Source organism: Spermophilus citellus (assembly GCF_964194105.1).
Source record: "Spermophilus citellus genome assembly, chromosome: 11".
In the NCBI taxonomy this organism is placed as follows: domain Eukaryota; kingdom Metazoa; phylum Chordata; class Mammalia; order Rodentia; family Sciuridae; genus Spermophilus; species Spermophilus citellus.
The window spans coordinates 107,390,834-107,403,137 of NC_138192.1; the positions used below are offsets into that span (position 1 = coordinate 107,390,834).

Sequence of the window (12,304 nt, forward strand, 5' to 3'; positions counted from 1 at the left end):
CTCTGCTTCTTATTAAGGAAGCACATTTCTATATGCTTCTAAGTTTAGGGGAGAGATTAATTTTTTAGTACATTGGAATAAAAAATGGTACCTGATGCAGTCAATGAAAATCAATTTAGGCATCAATTTACCTTTTAAGGGTTTATAAATATATATGCTTACACTAGTAAAATTGTACTACAATGAAGCTTTTTTTTCTTCTCAGATTTATTGTGTCAAATAGATAATGTTCTAGTGGTAAATTTTTTAACATTCACTCACCTGTCCTCTCTTTTCTTTTGAGGATACTTTAGAAACTAGAGCAGTTGCCCCATAGCTACTGTTGAGTCAATGAATCCAGGCCCTGAAACACGGCTCTTTCCCAGGGACCTGTGCCCCATGCAGGCCACTGCCCCGAGGCCTCCTAAGCTATAGCCCACTCCTAGTAGAGGGGAGAGGTTTCCTTATTTAAGCCCCTCTCCTACTGGACACCTGCCCAACACATTTGGCAGAACATTGGTGTTCCTTCCAACTGAGTCCTATTACCAGAAGCCCCTACCCACCTGTGCAGGCCCCTTCTTTATTCTACCATACCCTTCCAGGAGTCCAATTCTTGGGCAGAGAGGTTTACACAGTCAGGCCCCATCATCCTTGCAACTTTACAGCATATTCCTAGAAATGAAGTTTATATTCAAAACTCACAGCTTCCATTGTTGCATTACTCTTGTTCCACAATTTAATAATTTAAAGGTATACAGGCATTTCTGAGGACCATTGTAGGAAGGCAGCGCTATTTTTAATATTGGTTTTACAAGGAGATGTCTTTTTTCTTTTTCAATTCCTAATTTCTAAATGAATTTTTGAACTGATTATTCATAGAATATAATAAAACTATTTAAGGCTAATGTATTTTTTCTCAAGTATATTGTTTTTGTAAGATATCACTGTCAACAGTGACAGGTTTTATTTACTTCCATAAATAACCCTCATCTCTCATATACTATTGTATTATATCCTGGAATAAGTAGACTGTCACTCTCAAATCAATTTCTGAGAAATCAGTATGTAAGATTCACCTTAACCTTGATCATATAATGGCATATATACACACACACACACACACACACACACACACACACACACATTACACATTAATATGCATTTAAAGCATATAATATTCCCTGTGTGCTGACATAGAGGTATTAATTTAATTAAGTAAATCACAGAGAGGCTCATTTTATATTCCTGTGAATTTTTTTCCTATCACCCAATAATATTTGAAATTGAGAATGAGGAGCTGTTATTTATGGGAACTATCCTAATTCTGTTTTTCCTGTGTACATACACACTAAAAGCATATGTACACATAGGTGTATGGTCCAGCACATCTCTTTACAGTTTTCTGGTTTACCTGAGTCACTTTGTTGAAGGCTGAATTGTAGTCTTTTAAAAAATCTACCCTCCCAACTCCTTTCTCCAGAATTGAGTCTTATAGGCTTATGAGCTCCTTTTATTCAAGGCACAGTCAAAAGAATGCCTTTATTGAGACATAGCAAATAAAATGACCACACTTTAAAATGCAGCCTAGATGAAAGGTTTTGTAGTGAACTTTAAAAAAAACTGCTTCAAGCAAGGTCACAAGAGGCCTTGAAAGCTGAGGAGGTTGTGACCTTGTCCCCAGTTCTGTGATTTTCTTTGCGTTTATATTTTTTACAAACTCACACATTTATTTTACAATTGGGACCATAAGTACCTTGTCAAAATTTGTGTAGATTCATCTGGATTCAGAATGAACATTTTGTTCTCATTTAGGGGTCTTGATTTTCTTCTCTGATGACTGTTTTTGGTATATTATTTACATCACTGATGCTTTATTTCCTCAGGGTATCCCATTCCCGAAAATTCTCAAAGTGCAGCATTTTGGAGTACAGAGACTTTTTACAGAGAGGAGGTGGAGCCTGTCTTTTCAATAGACCAACAAAGGTTAGTAACTTCAGAAGTGTAATTATCTCTCCAGTGTTTAACAATGGAACAGTGCCAGATAGCATATAATTGTCTTGGAAAGCAGGTTTCTTGTCAGTTAGATTAATGCTTAGTTACAAAAAGTCTTTATCATGTGGAAGATTGAATCCTGTTTGAATGAATGACCGAGCTATAAATCACTGTTCAGTTCTAGGTGCACCCCAAACCCTCTACAAAGCAAAACCCCTTCAACTTAATATCTTTGATATTTTCATGCACCTCTCTACTAAGAGACAGTGCATTAGACTAAGAAAGTAACCCGGTTTTCATTGTTTCTAGGTGTCCAACTTCTTCCTCCTCTTTTTCATCTTTCTGTCTCTTTGCCTTTCTTCCCCTTTGCCGGCCTGCCTAACTCCAACCCCCTCTCTACTTCTCTGCTCTCCCAGGCAGGAAACATTGCTAATATCAGCCAGCCAAAGCATGGTATTTTAGGGTATTTATGGCTGCCATAAAGACCATAGGTATTTATACTCCATAGTCTCTTCACCCAGAGGAGGTCCACATTGTCCTGGCATTTCATCAGAACTTGTATACAGTGTCAAAAATCCCTTATTCCTAAATCCTGAGTTCAAAAAACTGAAAATTTCTAAATGTGGTTTTTATGAGTTTGCAGAAAACACATTTAACAATACAATTACATTTAAAATCTGTATTTATCCCCCATAGGGTGAATACATGCAAGTCTTATTGCAGAAATGTTAATTTGTTCAATTGTAGTGTGTGTCCCAGGCCTCTTGGGACTGTTACATAGAACATGGACAATCATCATACTTTGATAAAATGCAACAAAACCAGAATTCTCAGACTTTCTCACTATAGAGCTTTTGGATAAGGATCTGCTTGGAAAAAAAGTTCCTCAGCAGACAGAAAGATAGGATCAATGCTAATGATAAGATGGTATAGAAATTCTAACACAGAAAATTTCATATTTTTTAAAAATACTACTTTATAAGTCAAATACAGTTCATTACTATAAAAATGTTTTTAATACTTTGCAAATGAGATCAGTGGAATCATGTGAGATTCTCTTTAAAAAAAATCAGTGCTAAAGTGAGTAACTGATAGAGTAACTCTCCATATCCATACTCTCCATAATTAAGTGATACTGCTGGAGTCATCGGATGGTAGCTAATGTCTGATATCTGTATGAAATTTCAGTAAAGCTGTGGAAAAAAGAAGCTGAACTTTAAAGTGACCTTACATCATTAATGTAGGCTGCCTATCTTTTATGGCATTGATCTTAGTGCACCAGAAACCTGAAAGCTTTGAAGTGTTTGAAATGGGTAAAATCATTATTAAATAAATGATGCAAGATGCTGGCATTTTTTAATTGCTGTATATGTGGCTGATTTTACCTAGCTTGCAGAGTACCAGCTAATTATAAGCATCATGCTTGAGGAAATAACACTCACTGATTTGGGAAGGATAAGGTTTCTTATATATGCATTATAAGGATTCATCGTTGCTTTTCTCAAATTGCCCATGAGTGGGAAGACAATTATTGCAATAATTTGGAAACTGTATAAAAGTAACTATGTATACATCTTCAATTTTGAAAGTTAGTAAAGAAAGAATTATTTCTCTTCTTAAATTACATATTACAACGATTTTTTAAAAAGCCCTGTGGATTCTAGTGGAATAGTTTATATATATATATATATATATATATATATATATATATATATATATATATATATAATAACTAATTTTTCCCCAAGTGTTTTTAGTCTATGAGGGTATATATATGCACGAGTTGTGTGTTGTTTTCATATTATTAATGCGCATATTTTGTGTGCTTTGGGAATCTTCTCATCTGCCATATTTTTCATCTGGTTTGAGGTAGTGACACCTCTCAGGATGGAGAAAGAGCCCTAAGAAAGAAAGGACCAGAGGCCTAAAAGAAAGTGCTGATTGTGTTCTCACTGGCCCTTCCATTTTACATTTTATCCCAAGAGAGTGCTAACAGAGATTAGCACTATTGATGTCACTCATTGAACTTTCCCCAGTGGAGTCTCACCCAGCTAGGGTGGGAGCTTCCTTGCTTCTTATAATAAGTTTGGCCTTCCTGGAAGTGGAAGGGATGTCAGGTCTTTCATGGGTAGACTTGGTAGAAGGTAACCTTTCCTCAGGGTGTATACAGCTGCTGGGGACAGAGTCTCTTTCTCTCTCTCACATCCAAGGTTCTGAGCATTTTGTGTTACAATGTGCTTCACCCAAGGTAATGATCATGCCCAGAGAAATCCTTCCCCAGGGAAGGGGGAAATAGGGCTGTTTCTCATAAGCTATGTGCTGCCTCAACAGTTGGTCCCTAATAGCATTTATCTAGAAGCAAGTTCATGGCCCCAGTAGGATGGGTTATTCTAGAAATTTGATGGTTTTATCACTCCAGCTATGACTGAGATATTGAGATTTCTGTAGATTCACACTTGTGTCTGCACATTCATCTAACATGTTTCAGACAGATGCAGGGAGGATGGGCTTGGGTGTCTTGCAACATTGTTTTCTAAGTTTGTTTGCATTGACTTGATTTTATGTATCACATTTGGCTGTGACTGAAGAATATTTATCTTTTTTGACAATTTTTATGTCTTCTGATCTGCCTTGAGATAAGTCAGCAAATTAGATCTATCCCTCTTGAAAGATTATTTCCATAAAAAGTAACTCTAATGCTAGAGGTCATCTCTCAAGCCCACTACCAGTGAAACCCCTTGGAGATTTCCCACATTTCAAGTATGGTTTTAGAAGTGTTATTAGTAAGTGAATAGTGTTTCCCACCCAGACATCCTATATAAGATGACTTAAGAGACTGGGATTGTGGCTCAGTGGTGGAGCGCTTGCCTAGCATGTGCCAGCTCCTGGGTTCAATCCTCAGCACCACATAAAAATAAACAAAGTAAAGGTATTGTGTCCAACTACAACTAAAAAATAATTTTTAAAAAGATGACTTAAGAACAGGTCATAGAACAATACCACATGAGAGCTGGGTGTAGAGCTATGTATGTGGTCTGGTTGGTGTGTTGATTTTCTGTGATAAATTATTTTCCTTTTCTCTTCCTAATCTCTTTCAGCTATTTGAGCCAACAGAATGTGGAAATGGATACGTAGAAGCTGGGGAGGAATGTGACTGTGGTTTCCATGTGGTGGGTATAAGAGGGGACTCTACCTTCAGTACAGCTCCTCCAGCACTAATAAGAACATTGTTAGTGAGAGTCGTCTCTGCTGTTCATTGTCGCCCCACTGCCTTTCTTTCTGATCAATACTCCTTCCCAACTCAGACATGCTAGCATTAGTCATGTCCTTATGGGCCTTGTCTGAAAAGGACAAATGGATTGTTCTAATCAAATTTCCTACCTCTTTAAAAATCCATGACTCATATCAGGTTGGATAACTTTTACCAAATCACAAAACACTTTTTTTCCCATGCTCTTTATTGCTTTTGTCTTTATAAAACTTAACTGGGTAGTAAGAATGTTAGTAGAGCTAACCAGGGGTGGGGCACTGCTTAACAATTAGATACTCTTTGAGAGAGAAGTCCTTTCATAGGAGATCATGCTGTGCTAGGAAATGTGGCAGGAAGGAGACCACAAAGTGATCTTTCTTTGCTAAAATATTTGCTTATAATTACACATGTTTGCTCACTTGGATTTTGCATAAGGCACATGTCAAGAGTGGCTTTACTCATTTAAGATGTTTTTCTCTAGGAATGCTATGGATTGTGCTGTAAGAAGTGCTCCCTGTCCAACGGGGCCCACTGCAGCGATGGGCCCTGCTGTAACAATACCTCATGCCTTGTGAGTTACCCTACAGCTTCGTCTTTCTTTTAATTGACAGATTAACCAAATATCTCAGTATGTGCATTGAGCATTTGTGTAGCTTGTCATAAATGTGTGAATGTTGGCTCAATAATTTTGTAGAATCAGTAATTCCATCCAACTTTGGTGGTTCACAACATTTGCCTTTACTGTTACTCTCTATCTACTATCTTATCCTCCATCATCTCCTTAAGAAATTATACCTATGCAGCTTCCAAAATAAACATTGGGAGTTGCCCTACTAACACAGATGATACTCAAACAAGTCATTGAATAGAAGAGGGACAATACCTATTATCTTTTTGATAATAGGACCTACTTATAACTTTTACTTCAAAACTTTCCCTAATTCATTTTAGACCTCAAGTATAAAAGGTAGTGTTCATATTTTTCCACTTGGCTTTTTGAATCCTCTATGTAATCAGGAAAGCTAGATAAGAGCATAATTATGTATGTTCATATATGTGTATGCACAATTTGTGTGTGAATATGTGTGGACACAGTCTTCTATTTATAGTGATCCACAGTTTTTGAAAAGTCATTTTCGATATTCCTTTTCCTAATATATGAGGCCTGTGATATTTCCTGTAAGTATAAAATTACATAGTTTTACTGATTTTTTTTCAATACAGAGGGATATTCTATGGTACTATATTCTAGAAGATTCTAGCTTAGTTTATACTTGCTTCATGCCCCCCTACCAGATTATAAATTGCTTAAAGCTAACGAGTCTTTTTTCATGTTGTACTCATCCTTTCCCATATAAACAAAATATTTTGTACATCATAGGCAATCACTGGCATCACTGAAGGTAATTTATGTAGATTCATTGTAATTTTATTGTATATATTTAGTTAAGGTAAAATTAACATTCAAGCTAAATATAAATTAAATAAATTAGTGCAGGTTGGAAATGTATATCAATCGTTTAGAGAGATCTTAAATGTTTATATTACAGTGTTTTGCTCCTCTGTCTCAAGACAAATCAGTGTTTCTTCTTTACATAATTTCCATTACATTGCTTTCCTAAAATAATATTTGGAGACAGTTCGATTGAAGCCTGAATACTTAATGCCTTGGCTGATGACTCATCTTCAGTGTAGACAGTCTCGTCTGGCCTTGTATCATCCTGTAGTTATTGTATTAATTCATCAAAAGGGACTGGTGGTAGTTGGTTACAAGATTATTATTGGTGAATTTAAGAGTAACTTTTTCAAAGATTAATTAGTACTAGCTCCTAATATTGGGTTTTGATTTACAGTTTCAGCCACGAGGTTATGAGTGTCGGGATGCTGTGAATGGGTGTGATATCACTGAATATTGTACTGGAGACTCTGGCCAGGTATGGCAGACTGAGTTTTCGGTAATACATTGTACAATGTACATATTGAAACTTTCCATGTAGATTACATGTGTGAACACTTTTTCTTTCTTGTTTTATGTTTTGGCATGTTATGTTTTCTAGTTATTTTTAACTCTTCATTAGACTTTTATTTTAGGAAAGTTGGGCATGTTATTTTTGGACCCATACTTTTTTTTTCCTTCCAAATTTCCCCTTCATAGGCTTTTTTAAAATTTATACCCTACTAATTGATTTTTTTCCCCTGGTCCTAACATCTTAAATAGTACATTAATGAGGCACTAATATACTGTTTCAAATATTTTATTGCTATTAACCCAGTCTTTTAACAACTTTTGGATGGGAACCCACTGTAGAAAACTAAGGACAAGCAGCACTGTCCTGAGGTGGACTGGGTGCGGAAGTCTGCCTTCCTTAGTCTCTTGATGCCTCCACCCCACTACTTAACCTTGGCTTCAAGGCTTTTACATTTTAATATGATTTTCTTTTTTTCCTCTACTTTTTTTTATTGGTGCATTATAGTTGTACATAATGATGAGATCTGCTGCTATACATCCGTACATGCAATGCACACAATCTAACAATCCAGTTTGATCAATGTCACTCCCCAGCACTTCCCCCTTCCCTCCACACCTCCCACCCCTTGATCCCTTTCCTCTATTGATCTCTTTTTGAATTTTAGGAGAAGCCTTTGAGTTTTGATATGACTTTTTCTCCACTAAGTGATTATAACATTGTAATTAATGTTGCCTTCTAGAATTCCCTCTTTATATACTTTTTAAAATGTTTTTGATTATGCTAAGTCTTTGTTATTCAAATAAACATTTGTTGAATTATGTGTCCCGCAATGCTGTAAATACCAGGACATGGGAGGTTCTTGTGGAACCTACCTTCTGCTGGTATAAAAGGGCAAATAAGTAAATAAACATGTTAGATTGCATAAAGAAAGCTCCTGTGGAAAAAAAGGATGGCGTGGGGGCGTTAGCCAGGGTGATCAGCTGTGTTTTCCTCAGATAAGGAAAGATACACATAAGAAGGAACTAGTTTGTGAACAGTAAATGTAGAAGCCTGGCTTCTGCCAGAAATGGAAGGAAAGCAAGGAGAGGGGAAAAGATTCAACAAAATGTCAGGAATCAGGTCAGGTAGAAACTTGCAGCCATGGTAAGAAGTTTGGATTTCATCGTACCTTCATTTTTATTCTGATAACCCTTCAAAAACATTTTCCTATGCTTTGCACAGTTATTATAATTATTATTTTCTTGTAGATTTATCTGTTGATTTATATCCAGTGATGGATATTTAGATTTTGGAAGTTTTTTTAATTATTTTATTAGCGTGGTAGTGAATATCTGTGCATTTTAAACAGTGTTTCTTGATTGACGTTAACTCCTTAGCATAAGTTCCCATCAGGAGAATTACCTTTTATAAGGTATTGTAACTTCCAAGGTGCTCCCAACAGATAGAATACAGTTGGAGGCCAAAATATCACTTTTTAAGTTCAAAAGAGTAGGTTGAAGGCCATAGCTCAATGTGAGGGCTAAATGAGTCTCTTCATAAATCTTGGTTCTCTAACAGGGTACTGATAAAATCAGGTCCATTATGACCTCTCCCTGCAGGGGTAGGTCTGTCATGGAGAAGTAGTAGAGACTGCATGATTTATGTGGGCAGGCTTGCTTCTAAGAGAAGAATGACAGAACAGAGCCAGACTGCCTAGTTTTTCTTCCCAAACTTATCTGCCAATCACTCCATTTCCATGTGGTAGAAGTGAATCAAGGAGAGGAACAGCTGAAGTTAACACTGAGTGAGCTCTGTTCACTGGAAGGAAACACAAGGAGAGAGAGAAATATTCATAACCATTTTTAAAGGTCTGTATATGTATTATCTAAGGCTTAATTCAAAGGGACCCTTTCAATGATATAGTATAGGGAAGTATGTTCAGGCTGTGTGTGTGTGTGTGTGTGTGTGTGTGTGTGTGTGTGTGTGGAGAGAGAGAGAGAGAGAGAGAGAGAGAGAGAGAGAGAGAGAGAGATTGATTTTCATGCATATCTGTTTCTTATATTTAAATATATAAAATAAATATATAAACAGGTTTCTTTGCAGTTTTTCTATAACATAATGACAGAGTATGAGAACTGTGTGTTCTCCTTTTCTTGACAAATGTACTGACAATCCTGATAAACTATTTCACTGAATTATATGGTTAGTTTTGTAGAATAATATTATTTTTATAACCACCATAGATGGTTTTAGTTCTTTGTATTCAGTCTTTTTGGAAGTATAGTTTTCTCATTTCAATTTTTAACTCCTGATTTGCCATGAATTTACTGAATATAAGGCTTTTATAATAGGGCCTCTTTGTTCAACCTGAGAGTCTAATGTCTAAGGAAAACATTTTTTCCTTTTCACTACATTGGCATAAGTTAAAAATTTTACAGTTAAATTAATTTCTCATTGGCATATTAGAATAGAATATTTTCTTATTATTATCATGTAAAACATGATCAGAATGATTTCCAAATGGACAATTGGAGTAGGAGTTAAAGTCTCTCAAAATTTTTCTTCTTTCAGAGACAGTAAACTTTGAATCTAATTGTGACTGATAATTTTTAAGAAAATAGAATCTCTGCAACCTCTGTAATCAGTATCTATAGGCATTTTTTATTTTCTATTTTTAGTTATACATGACAATTGAGTATATTTTGACATATTTATACAAACATGAATTATCTTATTTTAATTAGGATCCTGTCACCTGCAACCTGTGTGGGAATGGAATAAGTAACCCTCTGAGGTGTGGGCTGGCTGGAAATAAAGAGTCTGAAAAAGTAATATCAAGAAATAAAGCATGGGGCTGAGGTTGTGGCTCAGGGGTAGATCACTTGCCTCACACGAGCAAGGCCCTGGGTTCGATCCTCAGCACCACATAAAAATAAATAAATAAAACAAAGGTATTTGTCCAACTACAACTAAAAAATAAATTTAAAAAAAGAAGAAAGAAAGAAAACAAAGATTCAGGAAAATATTTGAAGAAGGGGTTTGATGAGTGGAAGAGACCTGATGGGTCTGATCCTAACAATGGGAAAAGCTCAGGAATGCTCTATTTATAGTGAAACACACCAAAGGGATTCAGTGAGGAGCTTCTTCAAGAAAACAGGATAAGAATGGGGAAAACAAGTTGTTTGGGGCTTAGCAGGTTATGCCCGTCTCCAGGTGGCTGTGTTTGAACATAGTGCTGTGAGCTGAGGTAGGGAAACAGGATGATCTGGGCTTTCTTAGACCAGGGAATTTCATCCAGGAGTTTCCCCAAAAGTAGCCTCCTTGCCTTATGATGATTCAAACAAGCCCATAATTTATACACAACTTCCAAAATTACCCCCTTATTTACTTTTTAAATGCAAGCAGTGTGCACTTATTTGGAGTTCCTGGGTCTTTGTTCTGAGAGGAGGACAACCTAGTATCATGACACAAAAAAGAATTAGTATCAAACATATCATTTCAATAATATGCCATGCAGAATGAGTCAACATATTTCCAGGAGTAAAGCCATTTAATTCATGAAGTATTTGTGTAGCTGGAGATGCAGGGACCATGAAATCAATTTTGCTTTTCTGAATATCCTGGATGTGATGATGTAACTTCATAAGGTCCAAGTTATTATTATTGCTATGACAAATGCCCACTAGATGATTTTTGACCTTTTCCCAATCCCACTGGGAAGCATTATTTTGTCTGCAGCATTGCAAACATATTTATAGCTGGCATGATGGCTAAGCCTTTGTTCAAATTTGAGAGTAGAAAGTTTATTTCCTATATTTATGACAGTAGCTTTCAAAGCATTTAATTTAGTTTCAATCTTTTCATCAATATTTACCTAATTCCTTCCAAGAATTATGAGGCTGAAAGCTCACCTGTGTCTGGTTAGCTAAGCATGTATCCGTTGCAAAACTTGAATCCCGGCATAAGCATATCATGGCCCTGAAATGTTAGCTGGGAGTAAGGCAAAGGAGGGTTGATGAAGAATCAGAGTTCCTTTCCCTCTATTATACCTAGTGATGCAATTAGTCAGATTACACCTTTTACAAGTTACATGACATTTATTATCTTTTTTTCTTAACTCTTACATTTCTAGTAATTAAAGCGTAGGAGATTGGATAGGCTTACAGGCCATAGCAGAAGCCCCCCTTCCAGTTCCTGCCTTTAGAGCCAACTGTATAATGGAGAAAATCTGAGGCTGTTATTAAATGTCACAGATCTTTTTGCATGTTACCTTCATTGAAAGTTAGAATATTACCAACGAATACTCCAGGTGTCATGGCATCCAGATGTAGCTCTCTCTTATCAATTCTTGGAGACCAATCCAAAATCTGTCCACCATTTCTAGAAACTTTATGTTGCATTGTCAAGGCATCTGTGCATTCCAACCATTTAGGGAAGGTGCCAAATTCTATTGCAAAACTATTAGGGCAGCAAGGTACTGGTGGATGTTCCCTGGAAATAATTGGCCTGTTATGGGAAAGTCCCATACTAATCCTATGATCTTAGGTACCAAAGGGCCAGTATTATTGGTTGATACAGGTCCCTTATTTGATGTCTTTTACTCAAAAGTTATTTTGAACAGCCAGCATGTTTATCATGAGACTAACATATAGGTGGATTCTCACTGTAGCCAATATGATTAGATCCAGTGGCATGAATAGGTGTAATGTGTTTGTGAAACTTCCCATTATATAAATATCATTAGTAAATACTGGAATGGATTCTTCAGTCCACACAGCTGGATGTCCTAAATGTGGATCTGGGAAATGGGTCCAATAAGTTTCTCCGTGGACTCCACTTACCTGATAGCTCAATAGAACCAGCATAACCACAAACATTGAGATTGGAGTCTTAATACCTCCTTGTTGTTGAACCATCTGCTCAGCCTGAAGTGTCAGGTCCTTCAGTTGTCTCCATGATGACAGGTTGGGTTTTCTGGAAATATACAAGCATAGCTTCTACCCTGTATTATTATTGAATCTTGTTTATTGTATTGCTGCATGTGTGGCTCAGAAGCAGTGAGAATTTTAATATCATAATTTAAAAAATTGTTTTAAAGATTTTGTGAGATTTAGTGGGGTTATGTGGGGGCTCT

The 12,304-nt window shown here is 36.4% G+C and overlaps 1 protein-coding gene across 4 annotated transcripts in view; it reads left to right on the forward strand.

Annotated features, from left to right (window-relative positions):
- The window catches only part of ADAM23 (ADAM metallopeptidase domain 23), a 184,692-nt gene that overhangs the window by 119,001 nt on the left and 53,387 nt on the right, over window positions 1-12,304 (forward strand). For all 4 annotated transcript variants that reach the window (XM_081261958.1, XM_081261960.1, XM_081261957.1 and 1 more), the window contains exons 15-18: window positions 1,863-1,962; window positions 5,070-5,141; window positions 5,703-5,792; window positions 7,075-7,155. In XM_081261958.1, the coding sequence (XP_081118084.1) occupies window positions 1,863-1,962; window positions 5,070-5,141; window positions 5,703-5,792; window positions 7,075-7,155 (343 nt within the window). The remainder of the gene's footprint in view (window positions 1-1,862; window positions 1,963-5,069; window positions 5,142-5,702; window positions 5,793-7,074; window positions 7,156-12,304) is intronic.